Source organism: Bemisia tabaci, chromosome 2 (assembly GCF_918797505.1).
Source record: "Bemisia tabaci chromosome 2, PGI_BMITA_v3".
Classification (NCBI taxonomy): domain Eukaryota; kingdom Metazoa; phylum Arthropoda; class Insecta; order Hemiptera; family Aleyrodidae; genus Bemisia; species Bemisia tabaci.
Window position 1 is genome coordinate 23,989,891 of NC_092794.1, and position 26,086 is coordinate 24,015,976.

The 26,086-nt window shown below is 42.1% G+C and overlaps 1 protein-coding gene across 4 annotated transcripts in view; it reads right to left on the reverse strand.

Annotated features, from left to right (window-relative positions):
- Positions 1 to 26,086, reverse strand: part of LOC109043565 (uncharacterized) — a 433,004-nt gene that overhangs the window by 221,298 nt on the left and 185,620 nt on the right. For all 4 annotated transcript variants that reach the window (XM_072296982.1, XM_072296980.1, XM_072296983.1 and 1 more), the window contains exon 2: positions 7,707 to 7,857. In XM_072296982.1, the coding sequence (XP_072153083.1) occupies positions 7,707 to 7,781 (75 nt within the window). In that variant the 5' untranslated portion in view covers positions 7,782 to 7,857. The remainder of the gene's footprint in view (positions 1 to 7,706; positions 7,858 to 26,086) is intronic.

Here is a 26,086-nt window from a genome sequence, read left to right on the forward strand (position 1 = left end):
TGAGGATAGATCAGCGGAACGAGCAAAAGATCGGAAATCCAAGCGCTGGATCGAACGGCGAGGGGGTGAGGGGCGTCCCTTTCTAACGTCCAAATGCAAAAGAGGGAGAAAGTCGGATTCGGGCCGGTGCACGATATTTCATATCTGCAGCCACGAAGCGGCCGATCGGACCAGGTGTTGAAAATCGAGCCGGGGTTTCACACGTCGCCCCCAACGAGAACCGCCCAACTTCACAGCGATTTTTCCTCCATTTAAATCAATTACAAACAATCGATTCTAGGGTCTCGCTCCATGTCGATTGCTTCGCGCACATTTCGTCGCTCCTCTGACGTAAGGGCAGATCTCTATTTCCACGTGAGCCCTGTCCTACGTAAAGCTTTATGCTTACCGAGGCTCATGTGGAAATGAAGATACGCCCTTACGTCAGGGGAGCGACGATTTATACGGACGACTACCGTCTTTCGAGAGTCCCTACTGGCGGATACGCGGTTTTGAATTAGCGCGGTAGCACACGACACACGACTACCCACCGACAATCGGACCGACCGGTAAACAAACAAACGGATCGTGACTATTGCGAGGCGTCGCGTCGCGTTGTTGCGTTCCTCTTGTCGCCCTGCCACCGAACCGCGGATTCTCAGATCCCGAAGGAGGGGAACACAAAAGCGGCTTCGGTTCCACTCCGGTTTAATCTATTTCATTTGTGCGGCGGTCCACACGTTTGAAAACTATTAGTCTTAAATTTAAAATAACACCCCTCCCCCCACGGCGCGGCCAGATGACTTTAGAGTCCCTTTATACTAAGAGTCAAGACAATGTGAATCCATTTCTGATTGGTTCCCGTATTTTACAGATTTTAGGCCTCCACAGTGTCCATAGAGTACTCAATGACAGTGTCACAAACGGGAATAAAGATTGCACTTTCAGTGATTGCAAAGATTATCGTGTAGAATGGACTAGAGTCCCTTTATACTGAGAGTCAAAACAATACCCCCTCATGGAGTCACAAACGGGAATACAGATTACAGAAATTGAACGTATTTTGTAATCTTCGATCGGCCCATTCTCAAATTCCTACTCTGTTTCTTCTCTCATTCCGTTTGTTCCTTGCCGAACCCGTAATTCCCTGGTCCATTCCAGATTATAATCTTTGCAATCGGTGAAAATGTGATCTTTATTCCCGTTTGTGACACTGTGAAGGCCTAAAATACGGGAACCAATCAGAAATGGATTCACATTGTCTTGACTCCCTAGGCGCGGCCAGGTGCCTTACCGATGACATCATCGATTACTTCACTTAGTGTCCCATCATGTCAGCGTTAAGATGTATGGGATTACGAGGCCATAACTCGTATTTTTTCTCAAGAAAGAGCGTAACTACATTTCAATGTTGCCAGATGTTTCCATGGAAATTGCATTTTTACCAGGGGAATTTTGAGAATCTCTGACTGAAAATTTCACTGATTTGTCTTCTGATCTCAAGCAAAAATCAGGTAGATTTTTGACGAAAATTGTGCAAGTTTCTTCTTGTAAAAAGTTGAATTATTTGAGTCGATTTTGCAACCTTGGAATGAAGTTACGTTCCTTCGCACGGGAAACGAGAAACTCAGCATGGAGACTACCCCACCGATCTGAAGCTCGGATATGTCTGGGAATCAAAGCTTTTCTCAAAGCTTTTCGAGAAAAGCCAAGTCGGAAAAGTTCCCGTTTTCCGATGCATCATTCCCTCACGAAAGGATGTAACTAAAAGTAACTCCATTTTGGCGTTGCCAAATTTCCTCTCGCAAATTGCATATTAACAAGGAAAATCTTAGGCATTTCTAACTGGAAATTTCACTGATTTTTCCTCAGATTTCATTAAAAAATTGGGATAAAAATTGCACAAGATCATTTTTGGAAAATAAATGAATTGTTTGAGTAAATTGGATAACTTTGGAATGAAGTTGAATTCCTTTGCCCGGAGTCGACGAACCGTTACCTTTCCGGAAAAGTAGTACAAGCGCAATGCGACGTTCCAATTTCCACCGTCATTTTATTTTCTTAAGTTACAGAGAAATTGTTCAACGAAGCTGTCCGAAAATTTCACGGAATTTTCTTCATGCTGCCGATAAAATTCAGTGAAATTTTTGAACAGATTCAACCAACAATTTCTAGGTAAAAAAAATACAGCTGTAGAAATTTGGAAACGTCGCAAGGCGTTTGCAATACTTCGGCCGGAAGGTGACGGAACGATGGAGGGCATGAGGACATCATGATGGGGCGATAGAACTGATAATAGGATTACCGAACGGACCTGAAGTGAGATATCATTGGAATAATTCACTCCTCGGTCGGCGCACAGTGGATCGGACCAATCAGAGAGGTCGGACATGAAATTTTTCACTAAAACCGAAAATTTTGATGTTTATTTCGTCACATCATTAAGTTTAAGGGGTGCTTCTACAACAGGGTGTCTACTAAAACATCAGGCTAGCCAAAAATCAGTACTTTCACAGAACGTTTTCGTACATTCCCAAGAAATTCAGTACCTCCACTAGATGAAATTCGAAAATTTTCAAAAATTTGGAATTCTCGCTCAAATTGCGACAAAAATTACAAAAAATGAAAAAATTCCGGACCTCCATGCAGAATTTCCGCACTTTTACATATCTTTCGGACCGCCCTCCAAAGATCAATACTATCTCCGGACTTTCTGGAAGTTCCGGACTTGTAGACACCCTGTACAAGAAAAGTTTACAAGGAAACCAATATAACCACTTTTAGAACCTCAAAATTTTCTGTAAGCGCACTGGAAAAAAACCACATTGGATCTAAAGTCCAGACTCTTAAAAACATCGACAAGGAAAAATACTCTTGATTCAATCGGATTTTTGCTTAAATCAAGAACCAAGCCTCTAATTTGAGCGGATTTCCTTTTGATTTAAGCCAAAATCCTATTGAATCAAGAGTATGTTTTCTTGTCAATGTTTTCATGAGTCTGGACTCTAGATCCAATGTGTTTTTCTTTAAGCGTGCCTATAGGGCTCGCTTTTTGAAATCACTCGGATGTACTGTAGTACAGCACACCGATCGACCAATGCTTTTCAAGGGGCGGTCCGAATTTTTTTTCCGTCGGATCCGTTCTTCCGTTTTTGAACTGTTATAGTGTCAAGCCCTGAAGGTCATTCATCGAGAAACCGAATTATCCTGTTACTGGAAACCCTTGAGAACATTTTCCCGTGGAAACCGTATTATTTTCTTTCATAGGTACGTCAAATAAGCTTTTCTACGCTCGGAGGATTTAAATTAGAAGTTTAAATGCCGCCATAACTATTTAGCGAATCAGCGTCTTTTCAAAAGCGGTTAAACCCAAGTTGGCTGCATCTCCATAGTTACAACTGCAGCGAAGTGAGCAATCTCCAATTCGACCAATTGGAAGGCAGAGTTTTGGAGGTTAGGTTCCCTTGTTGATTCTCTGAGTGTAAGTTGCATTTTTTTTTTTTTTTTTTTTTTTTTTTTTTTTTTTTTTTTTTTTTTTTTTTTTTTTTTTTTTTAATTTCCAGAAAAGATACCTTAAAGTCTCATTTTAATACAAACCAATCGAAGAAAAGAGAAAAGACAAAGTTTGACTCATTAAACAGAGAGTAAACTCCATACTCTGCTGCTGCAAACTGAGCAATCTCCAACATGACGCAACAAACTGAACAATTTCCAAACTTTAATTTGAAATTCTGAATGAACCAATTAAGTTAAATGATTTATGATGTTATTTTCTTTGTTCATCCAATATAATTATGTTACTTTCTTTATTCAATAAAACGTATTTTCAATAAAATGTATTTACATTCAACGGTATCAAATCAATAATTCCTCCCCAATTTGCAGAGAGTACTAATTTATACACATCTCGTTGAAATGGAAATAGTGCACACACTAGATTTTAGTTCTTCGGCACGCTTTTCCAACATATTCATGTTGGATGTTTCTTCTTGTTTTTTTTTTCCAGTGTGGTGCTCATTTATTTGGTAAAACCTTCGGAAATTTCAAACCGCAAGGCTGACCTGAACCTAAAGTTGAGCATGATGTATACAGTTGTTGACTTCCTGCTTCTTAAATCAAGAACCAAGGCTCTTAATTTGAGCGGATTTCCTTTTGATTTAGGCAAAAATCTGAATGAATCAAGAGTATTTTTTGTTGTCAATGTTTTCAAGAGTCTGAATTCTAGATCCAATGTGTTTTTTTTCCAGTGCTGAGTTGTAAGCTTTTAAATTTTCCAAATTTTGTGCGACTTCTCCTATCGACTCGAACCAGTGTGCGGCGGACGATTCTGATCCGCGGAAACGTCGTTAAAGGCGAGCGTTCTAAGCGTTTCGAAAAAGCGCCGAGAAGCGCGCGGCCGAGGGAAAACGCCCGGGCGGGGGAAAAAATCCACTCGAGATTCGAGGAATGCGATGCGTGAAACTAGACCGCCCCTACATTTTCTGAATTCACAAGCTGTTATTACTTGGGACGGGATTATTGTCATTAGACTAAACCACAGATTCATTTCCTGTGCGCATCGGCTGCCCGAGTTTCAACTCTCAACGCTCAACGCTCAACGCTTGAGTTGTCCGAGAAATCTGAAAAATCTATTTCCTCGCCCTTGCGCCCTCCCCGCGAGTAAACGGCATGTCCAACGATAGGTCTCCTTCGAGAAAGTCACTACCGCGATTCTGCTCCACGTTCTCAAAGCCATGAGACTAACGTTTTTCCATCAACTACGTAACCTGATGCGGCAGGGTTGCGATTTTTCATGGAAAATAAAATCTTGAAATTTCACGTGAAATACTTCATGAAATTGCAGAAGTTTATGAAAGATATTGAGAGACGCCGGTTACTTTTTCATGTTTCGCAAAATGTAAAAATGGTAACTTTCTTCTGTTCTTGTGTTTTAGTGCGGATTGCAATGCTTGCATCCTCTAGCCCCTGAAAAATATAAAATATTTCACAGCCTCGTAATATTTCATGAAATATTTCACAGCCTCGTGATATTTCATGAAATATTTCACAGCCTCGTGATATTTCATGAAATATTTCACAACCTCGTTGAATTTCAACCCTGAAATATTTCACAGCCTCGTAAAATTTCATGAGATATTTCACAGCCTCGTGAAATCTCATAAAAAATGTCACAAAAATTTCCAATCTTTCATGTTTTTCGTTTCACGCGTGCAACCCTGCAGTGCGGATGTCATGCGGCAATGCGGCATAAAAGCAATAAAACGATGGTGGACAAACGAGACCATAAGCAATATATTTTGGGGATCCCACTCCCACACTGCTACCTTCCATAAAGTGTAAAAGTTACTTCCGGAGGCCAACGCTCACATTCGCCGAATGAAGACTGATGACCGTTTACTGAACGAATAGCTTGACGACAATGGCGAGGCGTGAATGATCGATTATCGATATTTTCCCGTTTGAAGATATAATAAAGAATCGATTATTAATAAGTTCGTTGCGAACAAACTGTATATCGATCCTTTTCCATAGGTTTAAATGGCAGATCAATCAATATATCGCAAAGCACGCCTGACCACCGCCTGACGAGTCGCTCAACGGCCAATGAGATCATCGTTTCAAGGGTTGATTGGTGGAGCCTTGAAGGGAGAATATTCTACCTACCCCCAAGAGACTGCAGAGTGTCTCTATTCGCTTCTGTATACGATTTTAGATACATACATTCATGGCAAAAAAGGAGCGTATTGACCCGGAGGCTAGAAAGCTATCTAAAATTTGCCACAAAAGACGTCTCAGAGGGCTCATTATGGCAACAAATTTGAAAATATTTTTAGAAAACATAAAAATTGCTTCGAAAATTTTGAAACATGATTTAGAGTTTGTGATGCGATTCTCAAAAGCTTGATACGATTAATATTCGAACGCCATGGTGAACTTGAAGGATAGATGGTATGCTACGATTCTAGGGCTTGTCGAGTGCTCCGAACCAAGCGCTAAAATAGCCCATCGGGTCACGGTCGTTAACGACGTTGCCACATCAAAGCGGATACCATCAGGAGGAAAGGTGAATTTTACTCCGATGTTGTAGATGAAAAACGAGTTTCACGAAAAATATATTTTTCCCCCCCATATCTACTGACCGTGATTAAAAGATTAATCATTTTACGAACGAATCCTATTACCGGAAAACATTTAAGACTCCCTGGTGATCGATGAGTAAGGAGGAGTGAAAAAGTTGGACTTATATACTTTTCTTTTTCAGTATGCGTTGGAAAAAGGTCAAAGAACCAATTTGTACTCATTTTTCAGGTCCCTGACCCTGTCTCAATTGTTTTGGTCATATTCTAAAATTGCCAAATTCCTTGACTTTCCCAGACCTTCGAAGAAAACTTTCCTTTAGATGTTTTCTTTTAGACGTTTCGGGTTCAGTGTCCAAAACTTACACACTGGAAAAAAAAAACACATTGGATCTAGAGTTCAGACTCTTAAAAACATCGACAAGAAAAAATACTCTTGATTCAATCGGATTTTTGCTTAAATGAAGAACCAAGCCTCTTAATTTGAGCGGATTTCTTTTTGATTTAAGCAAAAATCTGATTGAATCAAGAGTATTTTTTCTTGTCAATTTTTCTGGAGTCTGGACTTTAGACCCAATGTGTTTTTTTTCCCAGTGAAACTCCCTGAATTTCGGATCCGCGCGATCTGGCAAGGCGGCGAATCGTGGGTGAGAGATTTCTTTTTGGAACGGACCCGCGATTATGAGGAAGGAAATACCTCGTAATGAAGATCTCAGGAATTCGTTGCTGTGCCGTTTGATGGATGTACACCGACACTCGGGCGGAGCGCTGGCCTACAGACACAGTTTTTCTAGCGCCATGCGGGCAATAATACTACCGTTGCTCTTTAATTCCTCATTTTTGGATGAGACGACTCATCCCGAAGCCGCCCGAACGAAAGAAAAACATTCGGATTTGCTGAGCGTCTCCGTGGATTGGTTACGGCTCCGCTGAGAGGAACTGGCCTACGGACTGATAATTGGGATTGATAGACAAAACTTTAGACAAACAAGACAAAAAGCATATGGAGAGATCCAGGGTTGCCACAGAATTTGGAGAATTAAATTCCCTGACATTTCCCTGATTTCCCTGACACCTTTTGGTGAACAAACGCCAGATTGTGTAAAAGACATAATTAGAAAAAGTTTTCAGGCAGAATTTGTTGTTCGAAACGTCAAACCCACTCGTAGTCCAGTATCAATAGATCTAAAAAGGGGGTATGAATGCAAGAAAGAAGTCAGAAAAGTTTAAAGCTGATTCTTATGTATTTTTGGTAGCTGAATCCAAATTTGATGCCTCCCACCAAGAAAACTGCCGAAAATCACGTTTTTACTCGCTTTTCCGGTAAATCAATCGAGAAAGCAAATGAAGGTGATTTGACGATTTTTCCTTGACATTTCCCGGTATCCCCTGACTGTGGCAACCATAAAGACCCTTATTAAAGGAGCGGGTGGTTGCAATGGACAAGGAAGGAAGGTAATAGACTAACTAACGGCAACCCACGATAGACCCTATAGTTAGTCCAGAATTTTCTCTCTCAGTCCATAGGAACTACCCATTTCAACCAATAGGATCGGTACTCCCTATGTCTGCTTAGTCTATCGCTATATCTATGAATTTCAATAATCAGCCCGCTCCCTGTTCTGTGTTTGATGGTTTAGAAACGCATACCTGTTTCAAGCTGATAGCACTTTGATTGTGAAGGTAACTGGTGACGGCGATTTTGGCGGGATTGTAAGATGTCATTGCCGCTCTGGTTGAGTCTCGACCCGCGACCACCGTTTCCGCTTTGATGTGTCGCCCATTCCCGCCGTCATTTCCTCTGAAAACAACAACAACAACGAAATAATTACAACATGCTCACACATTTAATTAAAGCAACATTGCGCACACAAGAAGCTGTCACCATACAGGGTGACTCAAGAGGTTGGCAACCCCCCCCCCCCCTTCCACTGTTAACTTTGGAACGGTTGCACTTTGATATTTGAAATTTTGAGTGTGGCTACGAAATAAATGCATTTAAAAACTTGAGAATTCAAGAAGTATATGGCTCAAAATCATGATTTTTGAAATCTAAGTAACTCTCCTATCTCGATTAATGCAGTGTGTCTACTAAAACAGGATGGACAAAAAGCAGTACTTTTCCAGTACTTTTTCAGTACATTCCGAAGAAATTCAGTACCTCCTCAACAGAAAAATTTAGTACTTTTTCAGTACCTCCAATTGACGAAATTCGAAAAATTTAAAAAATTCGAATTTCTCGCTCAAATTGCGACAAAAATTTAAAAAATTCCGGACCTTCTTGCGGAATTTCCGTGCTTTCCTAGTACTTCCGGACCGCCCTTAAAATCAGAACTATTTCCGGACTTTCCGGACTTGTAGACACACTGTACAAATGCCACTGACGTCATTCAACATTCAATGACGCTCAAAATGTCCAACAAATTTGAACTGGTCATCACTTTCTGTTTTTCCTGTTGGACATTGTTGATCCCAGAAGCCGCTGATATTGTATCAAAGTAAACCAATGAGTTTACCACCAGTAATATAGATTTTTAGTGCTTCTGACGAAATTAGCAGAACCGATCCTGCACCTCCGTCCAATTTCAACGATTCACGTTGGATCCGAACAATTAAAACGGAGTTTTTTGCTGCGCTTGCGGATTGGTGAGCGGTCACCGACTGTCAAATTAGTCTTGTCGTTTTCACAGCCACCGTTGTCAAATTCTCGCAGGTTTCCGTCGAAATCAGAGGCGTTTCACGGGGAAATTTGCAGGTTTTACGGTGGATCTGAGCCCGGTCTTGTCGTTACCGTCAGTCATCGTTGCGCACCGTCGCGGGAACAATGTTAATTGTGAGTGTGAGATCCGATTCGGCGATCCGCTGGAAAACGTTTCTAATTGCTTGACCAGTGAATCTCGGTCAGCGGTGAGGAATCGGGGGTCAATCACGAGGCAAACGAATGGTCCGTACCGTTCCGAAAAATCGGCGGTAAGTAAGCACCGTAGCCACCAGACTGGAGAAAATTAGATGGTATGAGTAGGGAGAAAAATCCATTTTTCTCCGAATGGAAAGGCGCCATACAGGGTGTATGCTACGGGTGTCCCTTGATAAGTCGTCACCTTTCGGCCAAAGTATCACAAGCACCATGCGACGTTTCAAAATTTTCGCCGCCAAGTTACTTTTATACAGCTAAATTGTTGGTTGAATCTGTTTGAAAATTTCACTGAATTTTATCGTCAGCACAGTGTTAATTCAGTGACATTTCGTTCAGTTGTGACAGTTGTCAGTGACAGCTTCGTTGAACAATTTTTTGTACAAAAAAATTAAATGGCGGCGGAAATTTTTAAACGTCACATGGCGCTTGTGATGCTTTGGCTGGAGGGTGACTAAGTTATTAACAGTTGCACTTAGAGATTACAAAGTTTGAGAAGACGTTTGAATCATGAGTCTCAATTTCCGCAGCTATTTAGCATGTAAGTACAGTTGATGATAATTAACGAACTTCAACAGAAAAGAACCCGAGCCACAACAAAATGCAACAAATATATGATGCTGAAAATTGGATTGTGAATTTGATTCCTCTATGATGTTTGATGAAAAAGATATATATTGATGTCTAATTTCTCGTTCAATATATTTTCCATTGACTTTGAATTCGGGGAAAAGGACTGCAAGACTAGCTGGACCAAATTTTGCGCTGAGGAAGTGCAATTCTCAACTTATTGCAGATGCAACGTATCTGAAAGTTCGCTAAGTCAGAAATTGTAGCTCTCAGTGCAAACTGTGGTTCAGTTGAGCTCGAGATTACTCCTAACGCATTTTCCCTCTGTGAAATATTACTTCAAATGTAAAATTAAACGTTCTTTCAGAATCCGCTATGATTTTTAGCGCGGGAATAGCCGTTTCACATGAAAAAACTTGAAGGCTGCGCGAGATGACTCTACTTTGCAGAAAAAAAAAAAAATCTCTGTCCTTCCCGATTTTTTCCTGACTATTTAAGTGCCTCCTTTCGCAGTTAAACCATTTACGGACGGGACTCATCATTATTGAAGTTGAGCCTCGACAAACTTCCGATTCCCAAAATCGAAATGCAAATAAAATGACAAACGATCTCTGACACCATCACAATAACGGTTTACACAGAGCGGCGGAGGGGGCGAAGACGCGTTTAAAATGGAATTTTAGCCCGTCGCTTTTTTTTGGAGGTAATCATATCGCCATTAGGTGGCCAATTACTTTATTCCGCTGACGGCGACAAAAATAAAACCGTATTGGGCGGGCCGAGGTGCTCGAAACTGCTTCGTGAAACGGTTCATCGCAGTTTGACACGGCGGAGGAAGATACTTTACGTTTTATCGATTGCAGCACTGCCGAAAAAAAGAGGGAGACTCGCTACCGGCGCTACATTTCGAATTTTTGGGTGAATTTTACGAACGACGAACGGATTATTATTAGTGGGACGGTAACAGGTCGCGGACAGAGTTGACAAGTTTCGAAGTGAAATCGCTAATATTCATTGAGGGGCATCAAATTATAACACTGAAAAAAAATTCTCGGCGTTTTTACCAAGGTCCGTTGGTACCTTTACCATTTAACTTTTTTTACCAATTATTGGTAATTTTACTAAGACAGACTGGTAAGCTTACCTAAAAACCGGTATTTTTACTGTTTTTTTCAGGTAAGAATACCACTTTTATTGGTAATCGATTCCCGGTAACTTTGCTATTTTATCTCGGTAATTCTACCACAGTCGATAAAAAATATTGGCGTTTTTACCGGGGTCCAGTAAAGTTACCGAGAAAGTCAATAATATTACCGAGATTTCTCGGTAAAATTACCAATTCCATAAATGGTAATTTTACCAAGAAAAAACAGGGATCAAATAGAACCCTGAATTCTTAGTAATTTTACCCTTTTCTTGGTAAATACACAGAGATTTTTTTTTTCAGTGAACGTTGAAGAGAGGGCTCTGATTTACAAGACATACGACTCAGTTGGCTGATTATTGAAATAGATAGACAAAGCTATAGATAAAGAGGGAATTCGGAACATGGAGCGATCCTATTAGTAGAAACGGGTAGTTCTCGTAGACTAAGGAGTCAAATGATGGACGAACTACAGGGTCTCTCGCGGGTTGCCGTTAGTTTGTCTATTACTTACCTACCGCCTTTGTCCATTTCAACCACTCGCTTCTACCTTAAGGATCGCTGTAGTTCCTTTTTGCCTTCTTCGTGTACCCCTTTGTCTATCAATTTCAAAAATCAGCGCGCTGATGTCTCTATCAGATACTGACTTCAATACAATGGAGATGAAAGTTAAGTTCATGAGGTCCATTATTTGGTGAATTTCCTGAAAAATCACCTACACCTTAAGAAGGAATTTCTTTAGGGTGAGAAGTTATCTTGAGTATTTAAATTCCCTGACTTTTCTATGATTTTCACGCTTTTCGAACATGATATCGTCTGACTTTTCAACGATTTTTCCGCATAATTTCTCATGAAAATTATTTTCTCAAAATAGTACGGCCGAGAAGCCTCTTGACATCGAAGAAAATCCAAAAGTCGACAAGTTAGAGGCAGAGGCTCAAATTTTCGTCCTTAGAACGTGTGAGTGCAGTGCAGAACAGTGAAATGATGTTTTTGGCCGGAGGAACGAACTTCAATGTTCCGCGGAGAAATTATTATCTGGATTTTTCTTGACTTTTAAGGGCCGGGAAAAATTCCCTATCTTCCCCAGATTTTTCAAGAACACGCCATAGCCTTTTCCAAAAATCACACCTTTTCGGAGAACATCGACGACAAGAGTGTTGGCATCACGTATACGTCATCGACAAAAGTCAAAATGTCCATAGCACGAACACATCCATTCCTTTTTCCACACCAAAAACCTAGATCTGGCGTCGCACAATGGATCGAGCCAATTGGAGAGGTCGGAGATGAAATTGTTCACTAGAACTGCAAATTTTAATGTTCATTTCGTCACATTTCAAATTTGACGGAGTGCTACGAGAAGAAAATTTCACGAGGAAACCAATGGAGCCACTTTTGGGATCTCAAATTTTTGTATAAACGGAGTTATAAGCGTTTAAAGTTTCGAAATTTTGTCCGACCTCTCCCATTGACTCGATCCAGTGTGCGTCGTCCGGCTGTGGGTCAAAAAGCGCCCGACGAAGATGCGTGAAGAAAAGCGACGCAGACAATGGCAAGTCTCGACCAAAAAAAAAACAAAAAAAAAAAAAAAAAAAAAAAACATATTCTCCCTCCCTCACTTTTTCACTCCTCACTTGCAGTAATGAATAGCGTGTGAAGGCTCTTCCGGGTTGTGGGAGAGGGGGGGAGGGGGGACGGTGGCATTAATCATCCAGAGTTATTCCGAGCAAAATAAGCGGCGCAGAGGTGATCACAAGCCCCGAAAAAACCCACGAGTTTAATAAATGGTCGCCGCGATAGCGAAAACGCGCGATCGCACCTCAGCATGAGCCCTGCCGAGCGTGGAGCTTCGAGCTTTCGGGGCTCACGTTGGATTTGGAGTTAGGGGTTTTGGGTGTAATCGGGCCGTGAATCAAGGTTACGTCAGTGGTGAGGGCGCCGCGCCGGCCGCGTCCAGAGTGGCTTACTCACTGCTCCTAAGTGCCCGCTCGTTATGACCGACTACAGTTATCTTAACTGCAAAGCGTGGCCTGGTAAGCTTACTGTCGAATGCGAAGTCTGCCCAGAAACGGCCCGCTTCGGAGGAGACTACCAAAGTACCAAGTTTGGCGACGGTTTGCGTTTGAGGAATGCGGGCTGATAGTTGAAATTGATAGACAAAGCTATAGACAAAGGAGACATAGGGAGTTCTTGTGGAGCGATCCTATTGGTTGAAATGGGCGGTTCTTACAGACTGAAGGAGAAAATGTATGGGCTAACTGTAGGGTCTCTCGTGGGGTGCCGTTAGTCAGTCTATTACTTACCTCCTTCTCCATTGCAACCGGCCACTTCCACCAATAGGATCTCTCCATATCCTTTTTGTCTTTTTTGTCTATTGCTTTGTTTACCAATTACAAAAATCAGCCCTCTGGCAACTCTCATATCGGTATGAAGGACCCAGTGCGTGGAACCCCTGGCGTAGGTCGGATGAAGGTGCGTTAGAACTCTAGAGATGAAGGAGAAGAAAAATACGAAGAAGAGGAGGAGGGAGATGAAAATAAGAGAAGCGGGAAAAAGGAGGTATCAGGGGAAAGATGAGAATGTGAAGAGGGATAGGAAGAAAGCGAAGAAGAGAAAGGGAGACAACAAATAAGAGAAAAGAGAATAATATGAATAGGTAAAAGGACTGATAATTGATTTTTCGTCGTATTTTTCTTCCCTTTATTCGTCGTTTCTGCCTTTTCCTCACTTTTATCCTCACCCTTCTATTTCCTATTTCTCTTCACCCTCATCACTCGTGCGTTCTTCCAATTCCATTGTCGACATTCAAATCCTACGTATGTATTACTGCACATAATTCATTCATAACACTTCCTACACGGATCCACACTGGAAAAAAACACATTGGATCTAGAGTCCAGACTTTTAAAAACATCGACAAGAAAAATACTCTTGATTCAATCAGAATCTAGCTTAAATCAAGAACCAAGCCTCTCAATTTGAGCGGATTTCCTTTTGATTTAAGCTAAAATATAACTGAATCAAGAGTATTTTTTCTAGTCAATGTTTTCAAGAGTCTGGACTCTAGATCCAATGTGTTTTTTTTCCAGTGTGGATCCACACTTCTTAATGACGTGACATTTGAACGAACTTTGATGCTACAAGTGAACGCAATCGAATTTTCGCTCTTCTCCGTTAATATCTTGAACAGTCCACCATTTATGGATGAATCGTACTCGGCAACCCCGGAGACCCGCTCCGGGGAGGGGGCCCGAATAATTTATGTGACCGAGTCGCACCAGGTTGGAGGAAGTTCGAATTCGGGTGGTATCGGAGCATGGACCCGAGCGAGGATCGAGCGAACTGCTGGAAGGAGCTTGCAACAAGGATGCCAGCATTGCCTCGCCGTGCGGAGGGCAGAGCTCCCGGGCATGCGAGCCGGAGCTCGGGGTGGCAATGTTGCAACCCTGAATTGACTTGTTATCCGATCGGTCGGTCGCCCCGCCTGGGGGCTCGCGCAGACGATGGACCAGGATTACCCGGTGCCGCTTGGCAAGCCCCTTTCCTGGACCCATTCTGCGACTCGTGATGACGCAACGCAACGAGCCTCCGTCCTGGACCTTGGATCACTCGTCCCCATGCTCAAAAGCCACCGTCCCCTTCTGCCCTTCTTATATCATCAGGTCTTTTCTCTCCGGAAAAAGCCCTGAGGGCTGAGGGTCAATTATTAAATTGATGGACAAAGCTCGGGTTTGAAGAGTCGCGAACCGAGGTACGTGGTTTGGTAGTTTGTTCATGGATATAGATTATTTAGAGAAAAGAAGCTGTCTATAGACCGAAAATGCATAAGCCTCTCCATCCGGACCTGCGGGATGATTATCGAAATTGATGGACAAAGCTATGGACAAAGAAGACGTAGGGAGTATGGAGTGATCCAATTGGTTAAAATGAATGGGTCCTGTAGATTGAGGAGAAATGGATAGACTAACAATAGGGTCTCTCGTGGGTTGCCGTTACTCAGTTTATTACCTACCTCCTTTGTCCATTGCAATCACATGCTTCCCCCGATGGGATCCCTCATTTTCTTATTGTTTTCTTCGTCGTCTTTAGCTTTATCTATCAATTTGAATTATCAGCGGGCTGATTATTGAAATTACAAGGAACGTGTAACGTCGCCGTCGCATCCTTCTTTAATGTCCGATTAAAACATAGTAATACATATTTCCTCTTTATAATATCACACAGCTTACGTTAAATATGTTACTTGGTGTATTGAATGTTCCAAGAATCAACTCAGAGGTGAGAGATGAGCGTTCATTCTTCACATGAGGTAATAGGTGCTGACTTAAGTTGGGTTCGGTTGGGTTACGCAACTAAACTATCTCTGCGGCGAAGCGAGTGGTATTAGGAGAGACGGAAGGCGCTAATCTAACAAGCAATCGTGCGGAGTGTCTTAACCATTTTCCTGGGTGGGAAATCAACGTGCCAGATCATTTGAGCTTCATTTTGCATTTCGGAACTACTTTTTACCACTCTACAGAAAATTAGCTATCTCCACAATGTTTCTTATGTGTTCATGTGTAGTTCCTTCTTTTCGGAACGCAGTCCAATTGGTTCCAGATGACCCCCGATTGTAAATTAAATTAAACCCGATCGTAAATAAAGTCTATGAGGTTTTGTTCACACGCGTCGAGTTTCCGGAACTTTGGCGAAATATGTTGTTAAAGCCCAGTTATAACTTCTTCCGTCTGCCTGCAGAAAAGGGGCGATACACGATGCGCAGCTGAAAATTCTGCAAACTTTCTTCAGCATTCCCAAGAAACAATACAATCCCAAGAGATTCAGTACCTCCTCAACAAAAAAATTCAGTACTTTTTCAGCACCTCCATTTCACAAAATTCGGAAAATTTCAAAACTTTGAATTCCTCGCTCAAATTTCGCCACAAATGGCAAAAAAATGAAAAAAAAAAAAATTCCGGACCTTCACGCTGAATTTCAGCACTTTTTCAGTAATTCCGAACCGCCCTTAAAAAATCAGCACGATTTCCAGACTTTCCGGAAATTCCGGACTTATAGACGCCCTGGGAATGGAGTCGCGTTCCTCCGTACGGGGAACGGCGATTTTTTCACCCACTTTCGTCTTCCCCGGCTCATCGGAAACCCTTCCAATCTTCCGATCAGTGGCGAGGAGTGAATAATCGATTATCGATATCTTGCCATTTGAAGCTTTGGTAAAGAATCGATTACTATGGGGTTCGCTGCGAACACCCTGATCATCGATCTTTTTTCATAGGTTTGATTGGTGTATCAATCGATACATCGCAAACCACGCCACGCCACTGCTTCCGGTAGGACAGTGCGCCTTCAAATGTGATAATGTGCGCATCCCTGGAATCTTATCCACGTTGGGGCGCGGCGCCCACCTGGCATCCGAAACGGGCCGAGCGGGCTGCAGTGAAGGAGGCTTTTCAAGGAGAAGTTCAAGTGTCGCCAGGGCCGCGCGCTCGGAGGTGGATGTAAAATAGGCCACGATTGAATTAGGGCCGCCGAGTGCACCGCCGCCGCACAGTGGATCCAGTCAATTGGAGAGGTCGGACAAAGTTCGGAAACTTTTAAACGCTTATAACTCCGTGAATACCAAACTTTGAGGTTCTTAATGTGACCCCATTGATTTTCTCGCAAAATTTACTTTAAATAGCACACCGTTAAAATTTGATCAAATGGATTACATTTTGCAATAAGGAACCACTATCTCTGGCTCCTCCATAAAAGCAACTTTCTGCTTAGGGAAACCAATGTCACATACGTTGTTTCTAACATGAGCCAGAAAAAGTGGTTCCTTATTGCAAAATGTGGTCCAAATAAAGATATTAATTTGCAGTTTTAGTCGAAAGATGCATGTTCGACCTCTCTGATCAATGTTCGAAACTCACAGGCGCCAACGCGCCAAATGCGCCCACAAAATGAAAGCTCTGCGCCAACGTGGCCCCTAAAAATTGCCCCCTAAAAATCTGAATTTTCATATTAGGTGATAATTCGAAATTTTTAGCACTGCAAGTGAAAGCTTTTCCTATTCTTCACGATTCCATCCTTAGTGCTCTTGTCTTCCCCAAGTTACAGCTTCTTACTAGTTCTGTTACGAAAACATCTTGCGTCTAACTTTTCACTGAATGCGCCGTAATATATAGGCAAAAAGTCACTTTGGCCCCTAAAAAATCTTCAATGGCGCCTCTAAAATCGGGCTTGATGCGCCAAATGGCTCCTAAAACTCAAAGGTGAGTTTCGGACACTGTCTCTGATCGACTCGATCTACTGTGCGCCGCTGCGCCCTGCGCAATGCCCGACCGATCGACGACGACGGGTATGGCTTCCGTGAGCTTCCGCAGTTCCGTTTCCGTTGTTGCCAGACTGCCCTCTCAGCGCCCGGCCCCATGGTTGCGAAGCGGAAAGCGCACCATTTGGCATCGCAGCCTTCTTTCACCTGGTTCGGACCCTTGCGCCTCTTGCCTTGGCCTCGCTCTTGCCAAGATCCGTGTTGTCGCATTGCCCGCAATCCCTCCTCCGTTCGATGGCCATTCAACGATCCAATTTTATCTTGAGCAAGGTACTGAGCAGGGATGCAAAAACTAGAGTACCATTTTTAGGGAGAGTATTGACACATCGAAAATTTGAAGGTAAGGTTTGATCAGGTCATGTAGCTCTTAAGTCCCGAAAGGGCACAACCTATGAACTCGAATTCTCCAGTGGTACTATAATAATGTTCACATTTCAACTACGAGTATTTCCACTGATGAAAAATTATAAAAGCACGTTTAAAACTTTGATTTTGCAAAAAAAAAAAAAAAAAAAATATTCAGTTTCAAAGTCTTACTCCTCAAATACCCTTTTTTTACAATGCGCTGTCCTTTCCTACCCAGGACAATGGTAAAGATGCTACGCACGATTGATTGTTAGATTAGCGCCTTCCGTCTTTCCTGATACCACTCGCTTTGCCGCAGAGTTAGTTTAGTTGCGTAACCAAACCGAACCCAACTTGAGTCAGCACTAATTACCTCATCGTGTGGAGAATGAACGCTCATCTCTCACTTCTGAGTTGATTCTTGGCACTTTCAATACACAAAGTTATAGATTCAACGAAAGCTGTGAGACATTATAAAGAATAAACATGTTTTACTATGTTTTGATAGGACATTGAAGAAAGAGGACGAAAAAAGAAACAAAGAAAAAAAAGACGGAACGTAGGAGAGAAGGAAGAACTATTAGATTTGGTAATTATCTAATGCTTTAAAATTTGAAAAGTTTTTAGGGGAAGCCCACCGGATCTTTCTTACCCCCCCTCCCCCGATGGAAATGTTTGAAAATGCCACCTTTGCTGCCGTGCTAGGGAAAAACGCTGTATGAACATTCAAAAGATGTCAAAGTTCCTCCGATAAAACGTTTATTTTGGAGGAAAGTTATGATTACAATTCCTTGAAATTTCCAGGAACTTTAGATGAAAGTGCAGACAAAGGTATCTGAAAAATCGGAAGAAACATTTTACAAATTTGCCCGAAAACTCACGATTCACCAAAGGAAAGAGCTACTCCAAAAACGACCGTTTTTTGGCACAATTTGGGCCAGCAGGGATCGGGTCCAAACGATACCTTATGATACCCTAAAACTCTGGTAGAAATTTTAGCTTGAATTTATGCTTATGCACTGTTTTTGAGAATTGAGGGGGCAAAGTTGCCAAATCGCCATCATTCTGGACAGCATTTCTACAGCAAAAAGACGGGAAAAATGGACGAAAAAGTTACACCTTTGATGGGTTTCGGCTGTAAATGTTCTCATTGGGCCCCCAAGCATTTCACTGAGTTCAGTTTCAAAAATTTTGGTCGCACAGTGGTCCAAAATGGGGAGAAATCGTCGACAAATCAGGATTCTTTGAGCAAAGATTACAAAAAACGTCCGAATTGTGTAATCTTTGTTCCTGTTTGTGACATCCACATCCATAAGCCGCGCTGTCTCAAGTCTATATAAAGGGACTCTAGCAGCCACAAGAAATGCTTTCCACGACACCGACGCGGCGGATAAGAACATTCCGAAAGGGAACGTTGGGCAGGTCGTCGGAGCAGCCGCCAGAGAAAGCGGAAGGGAACGTTGCGTTGTCAACTGTGGACCAGGAACAACGGACGGAGGTGGACGAGGGCGGGATCGGGGGCGGGTTGAGGGGGAGGGGTTGAGGGGGGCAGGGGGGCTACGTGGCACGCGCGTGACTGACGGGGAGCCATGCCAAAATATGATTGACAACCCGAACCCGTCCGGCCTAGCCCAACGCCCGAGTCTCCATCTCAGAGGAATCACTATCACTTTCATCCGCAGCGCCATTCAACGCTCGGGCCCAGCTCGCCACGCTCCCGTGAAAACCGTTCATCTAGTCGATTGATTAAATTGAACACGCACACACACACACGCACAAACCCGTATCCGCACATAATAGTTTGATAATAGTTGTGACGTCACAGAAATTATTGCATCTTGTCATAAAACCATTGTAAAATAACCGAACATATCCTGAACTAGAGTTACTTTATACTGACAGTAAAGACAATGCGAATCCATTTCTGATTGGTTCCCGTATTTTAGACCTCTACAATGTCACGCACACACAAACGCACGCACAAATCCGTTACCGCACAATATAGTTTGATAATAGTTATGACGTCACTGAAATTATTGCATCTTGTCATAAAACCATCGCAAAATAACCGAACATATTCTGAGCTAGAGTTCCTTTGTACTGAGAGTAAAGACAATGCGAATCCATTTCTGATTGGTTCCCGTATTTTAGGCCTCCGCAGTGTCACAAACGGGAATAAAGAGTACATTTTCACCAATGAAGAATTTACATGCAATTTTTTTATTGCTTCATCTGAAAGTGCTGAAAGAGCTGATTTCACAGTATTTTTTATAATTTGTTTCTGATATGGGGAATAGTATAAAAATAGATTTAAAAGTGAGAAAATGCACCGCCTAGTGATGTCATCTGCGGCATCTCCCATTTAAACATATTGGTATTTTAGCAGATTAGATCCTTTAGTCGTATCTTCTCCAATTCATGTTCTGTTCAATTCATGAACCAAGGGTAGCCTCGTGTTCAGTTCACTCAGTAGTTTCCACTTAAACACGAAATTCATCAAATTTCAGACACTTGCAAATTCTCTATTGCAGAGACTGTAAACTGGAATGAACCGGGGAATGGGGGGTACGGCAAGGAACAAACGGAATGAGAGAGGAATTGGAGACAGGAATTCGGGAATGGGTTGATCAAAGATTACGAAAAACTTTCAATTTGTGTTATCTTTATTCCCGTTAGTGGCATCCATGAGCCGCGTTGTCTTAACTCTCTCTATAAAGGGACTCTATTCTGAGCCAGAGACATGAGACCCTTCAAATTCTCAAGTGAGCATGACGCAAATTAACTTTTCTGTGGTGTCCTGTCAATCACTGAAGGCGGTCCGTACTCTGGTATTCTAATTCTTGAATGACTCATGAGTGACAAGCTCTTGAAAAGTCAAGGAAAACACGAAAACATCAGTAAATATTTCTGAACCGTAAAGAATGAATAATGGACCAGGAAGGTTTGCCATCAGACCTTGAATTTCATTGTTTCGTCGAAACTTTTAAATGCCTATAATCACATCCATGCTTTTTATCGGTACAGCTTGAGCCACACACTAAATTGGGACAACTAATCGGATACGTCGCGTTTGCTTCGTGACATCCAATTCAAATTTATTTTATGTAGCTTTAAGCAATTCGAGAAATTCATTAGTAATCATTCCTTTTGCTTTATATATCACACATGATTTCGATACATTCATTAAAACAATTTCTCACTAGGTGAGTGGTTTGGTAAGAGATCGTGGGAATCACGAGTTAGAAGTTGTCTCAAATTCGGAGAACTGCATGTGATGCATTTTCTATTGTCAAAAATTCAAATCTGAGAGCAAATACTTGGATGTGAGAATAGGAGCTAAACCATCAAACTGAGTGTGAGGTGAGATATGAAACTTCAAACCTCTCTTTCTACGCTACATTCGGCTTAGGTTCCTTCAGCTGAACGTACATTTAGCGATCATGAATATGACTGTGAACGACTGGAGTCTTGAGTTCAATTTTGGCGCACAGCCACGACACGAATGTTCCGTATAACTTAGTGAACACTAAGGCTTGTTATCCTTCTATAAGCCTCGGTATGAAAATCTTATTTCAAATTGCATATTTAAAAACTACTTATTTTTCAAATTACACAATTTTTCTCTTATTTTAATTATTTATTTTTGGGAGAGGGAGTGCATGTCATGCTAAGTACGAACGTATTCCTAACCTGTTTTTCTCACAACACGACTTCGTTTTTTTTAACATAACGCGATCCGAAGAGTGTACAGTTTCAGAAGAAAATTTTCTGGAGCGGTCTGCGTTGCGTAACCTGAGCGACACGTCAATGAACGTAAGACGTGCACCTCAGTTCCCCATTTCTCCTGGGATCGTGATTTTTTGCCATTTAGTCAGTGGCACTTGGGCACTCTTTCAACAGCAACAACCTGGAAGAAAAGCTTCTCGCGAAACTTTGGACAGTGAACTTTTCTGTGCTCTCAAGACGTCGAATCGTGGCTCTGTGACGTCAGCTTTTACGTCACCGGCCCGAAAAGATCCCCGCACTAAGTCCGGGTGAAACGTCTCCGATGCCAAATTTCCTCAGAATGAATACGCATCCTCTGATCGGTGGAAAAAGTGACTGCTGGGGGCAGGATTTGAGAAAGCTTCTGAAGTCCAAAAATCAGGAACTTCAGATTACTTTTTAAGGAGTTTTAGCGATATTTACTAAGTAATTCCACATTCAAAAGTCCTTAAAGAACTGAGGGGCTCAAGATTCTCTTTCACTTGATTTTCTCCTGTCAATACTTAAGAAGCATACGTTCGCATAATGTAAGGACAGTTCTCTTCGGAATTTTAGAAAAAGCCAGTTAAAACGTAAAATTTATGTGCATCAAAACGAAATCAAAGCGTGTCTAAAAAGGAAAATGTAGAACACGCGAAAAAGATCGTACATAGAGTGGTCATAAACGCGATGAAGTGATGAAAAATTCCAAGATTAACTGAGGGGCTTGGAGGACAAGGCGCATAAAGGCAGTTTTTGAAAAAATTGAGATAATTCCTGATGATTTCAAATAAAAATAGTCTTAAAGCATAATTTGTGAAATATTCGCTCCCAAATTCCCATTTTTAAGCATCAAACAGTCAGTTTTATCTTTTTTTCCGCCATACGGATCCATAAGATTTCGAAATTTCAGAACGTATTTCTCAAAATAGCAAAAAAACTGCACTCATGCGTCTTGTCTTCCAAGCCCTCAACTTATGGTCAGTTACTAATAAGGTGACAAGTTTTCTTGGAGCTCGAAATTTCCCGACTTCTCAGGGTATGAACATGAAATTCCCGGGCTTTTACCGACTCTTCACAATTAACTGATACATTTTCGGCAAAATTGGACTGAATTTTGCGATTAGGAACTACAATTGGACGTATTTATGCGAAAAGGAGATATGTGGAAGTGGAAAGATGGGGTGTGCTCGTTAGTGGTCGGGCCATAAGAATGAATGGGGAATAATTGTGCGCCAGTGACGTCAGCGGCAATGAGTGCGCACTCTAACGACGCGGAGATGGTCGTCGGGGCGCTGTAACTCGTGAGCCCTGTGCACAAGGCTCTCTTGCCATGCCCGCGGCTCATGAGTTAGCATATTTTGCCGTTTAGCTCCTTTTGATTTAATAGAAAATCCCGCTTCTCAATTTTCTCAAAAGGAGCTATATCCACTGACCACATTGTTTCTTATCACCCAACTAACGAGCACACCCCATCTTTCCACTTGCACATATCTCCTTTTAGCATAAATACGTCCAATTTCTACCTCAGTCCAGGAACAATTTATATGCCATTCGTTTCCTCATGCACATACGTGTTTTTACGGCTGAGCCAAAGATTGTAGTTCCTAATTGCAGAATGTAGTCCAATTAGTTTTACGAGGAATTTTGAGCGTTTGGTCTTTTTGAAAATGCAATGTTTCGGCTAGAGGAAAGAATTAGGGTTCCGCATCAAAATTACCTGCATTTTGAAGAACTTATCGTTGTCGAACTATTAGAGAACTACACTGAACAGTTTTATTCATTAGGAAAATCGAGCGCAATTCGGCAGCTTGGCGAGGTCGGGTTTTCTGGGCACGGTCTCGTGTCCCGCGGCCGTGTGACAGCTGTCTCGTTGCCGACCACGAACACCGAAACACGGAGAAAGAAAAAAAGAGGGAAAAAGAAGAAAGAAAGGACCCGCACGCTGTGCCACCTGCTCGGATAAACCCAAGAGAAGCAACTTTCGATTTTCGGAGGAAAGTTATATTACGAAAAGCGCCCGTGTCATGGCCCACGAAGAGCTGAAAAAGTTTCACCCCCCTCCCCCTTCCGATCCAGTAAGTGTCGTGTTTTTTTTTTTTTTATTGTATCTCAGTATTGTACATAGTTAATACATAGTTAATATGTTTAATTAAATGAGTAAAAGTAAGATTAGATTAGAATAGAATTAAATCATCTACTAGTTAGTTAATAATAACTTGGTTATTAACAGAGTATTTACATGTATTATTAATTAAACATTTTGATAATAAAAGTAATTGGAATAGATTTGATTTTTTGCTATTAGTTACAGATTCCTTAAATATTTATGTACCTGTGATTCGAGACACGCCGGAATTACCCGAAGGTATATCATCGGCCGGGAACGTGTCGTGTTGGGTTTGAGGGGCCTTTTCCGACCGGGATCCAGCGGTACCGCTGCTTTCTGCGGGCTGGTTATTGAAATCGATGGACAAAGCTATAGACAAAGAAGACATAGGCAGTCCAGACCGATCCCATTGGTTGAATGGATGCTCCCGATAGACAAAGGGAGAATATGATGAACTAACTATAGGGTTCCTCGTGGGTTGCCGTTATAATTAGTCTACTACCTGAGTAACTCCGTTATTGTACATTGGAACCACCCGCTTTCACCAATAGAATCCCTACACAGACTACACACCCCTTTTTGTCTTCTTTGTCTAAAACTTTGTCTATCAATTTCAATAATCGGCCCGCTGCGGGCTGATTATTGAAATTGATAGACAAAGCTAAAGAAAAATAAGACAATAGGGACATGGGGGGGAGGGCTCCCTTATTTTGGATCCCTTAACCGACAAAGTTTAATGTTGAATAAGTATGAGCCGAAACTCAGTATATCTGCAACAGAATTGTTTCCCAATTCATTTAACTTGGTTGAAAAACTTTCAGGCCTAAGAGTGGCAACTCCGTCTACGTGAGATTATAAGTCAAGCCCTACAAACAACACATTCGGTTTCGATTCCGACACTTTCCCCCTGATAAATCCGGAAACGGAGAATGAATCGATACACATCAATCCATGCACCGAGATGCTCGCACGGCTTTCGAATAGCGCTCCCTTCGATGCCTAAGCACTGATGGAGAAGAAACGATCGAATCTGACTGTGAGACGTAAACGATCGATTTTCGCTATTCCATCACTTGCAACTATGGTAAAGAATCCATTGTTAAGGTGTTCGTCGCAAACACACTGTGTATCGATCCTTTTTTATCGGTTTAGATTGCAGATTAATCGATAAATCGCAAAGCCCGCCACGCCGTTGAAAATAACGAAACGTGAGGAGTTGTCCAAGAGGGAAAACTGCTGGAGACTTAAACGAACGGGTAGAAAAGAGGTCTTTCAAACCGACCATATCAATTTTTCGAAAAAACCTCGTAGCCTGTGAGCAGTTCTAGTAGCGCTCCTTAAAATATAAAATGTGACGAAATAAACATCAAAATTTGCAGTTTTACACTGGAAAAAAACACATTGGATCCAGAGTCCAGACTCTTAAAAACATCGACATGAAAAAATACTCTTGATTCAATCAGATTTAAGCTTAAATCAAGAACCAAGCCTCTAAAGAGCGGATTTCCTTTTGATTTAAGCTTAAATCTGATTGAATCAAGAGTCCATTTTCTTGTCAATGTCCTCAAAAGTCTGGATTCTACATCCAATGAGTTTTTTTTTCCCAGTGTGGTCCAAAATTTCATGTCCGACCTCTCTGTTTGACTCGATCCACTGTGCGGTGCGGCGGCAAGGCGGCTGAAATTCGGATCAGTGGCGTGGCGGTACAAGAGCATCGGCGGCGTTTCAGCGTTTCAGCGTCAACTCACCGGTCAGCGGAGTTAATGAGTTATGCAACGCGCTCTATTCTCCCGACTAAGAAGCTCACCAATCACCGATCGCAGCGGTGCAGCGGCCGAGTCGGGCGCCAGAATGAGATAATGTTCCCAATCAGGAATCGAGGGCCCTGCCGTTCCGTCGAGCCGCGGGCGGATCAAAAACGCTCACAGTTGCCGTTAGTGCTGAAAATCAGCACTTTCTCCCCATTAGAACCCATAAAAAATATCCATGATTTATCGCATAATTTAGCAACCTCGAAAACGCTGGCGCAAAACTCCCTCGCCGATCCGCCTCCGAACAAAGGGATTCAAACAGCACCGATCGATCAAACTGAGCAGTGTTCACTGTCTTCTCATTGAGGTCCGTGGTGATTCTGAGAGGTTTCACTGGTGCGAAAATGTCCAGGGAGGCGAATTGTGCGGAATTTTAAAATGCCCGGACTTCTGCGTCCAGCGCGCTGATTCTTGAAATTGATGGACAAAGCGATGGATAGAGAGGACGAAAGGAAAATGGAGCACTGGAAAAAAACACATTGGATCTCGAGTCCAGACTCTTGAAAACATTGACAGGAAAAACTACTCTTGATTCGATCGGATTTTTGCTTGAATCAAAACGAAATCCGCTTAAATTAAGAGGCTTGGTTCTTGATTTAAGCTGGATTCTAATTGAATCAAGAGTACTTTTTCTTGTCGATGTTTTTAAGAGGCTGGACTCTAGATCCAATGTGTTTTTTTTTTTTCCAGTGAGCGATCCTCTTGGTTGAAACGGGTGATTCTTATAGACCATCCAGAAAATGATGGACATGAGCATAGAATCCCTATTCCGTTGCTGTCATTTAGTCTTCTTCTTATTTGTACTGAATTGAATATTTCTCTCGGGGATATCCCCTTAGACCCTCCACTCGACCTTCAAGGTTTCTCGGGATCCGCCGCACTGTGAAAACCCTGAGCTAACTTTGCCCTACAATACCAGCAATTTTGTACCCAGTCCGCCCCTGCTGAAAGAGGAACTAACCAAGAAAAATTCATCGAAAGCTCGTCTTATTTCGTGTTCTACTTTCCACACTTACACCAAACTTTGGTTAATTTTTCTCAGCGCGCGTTGAGATCCACGGAAACTTGTCCCCCCC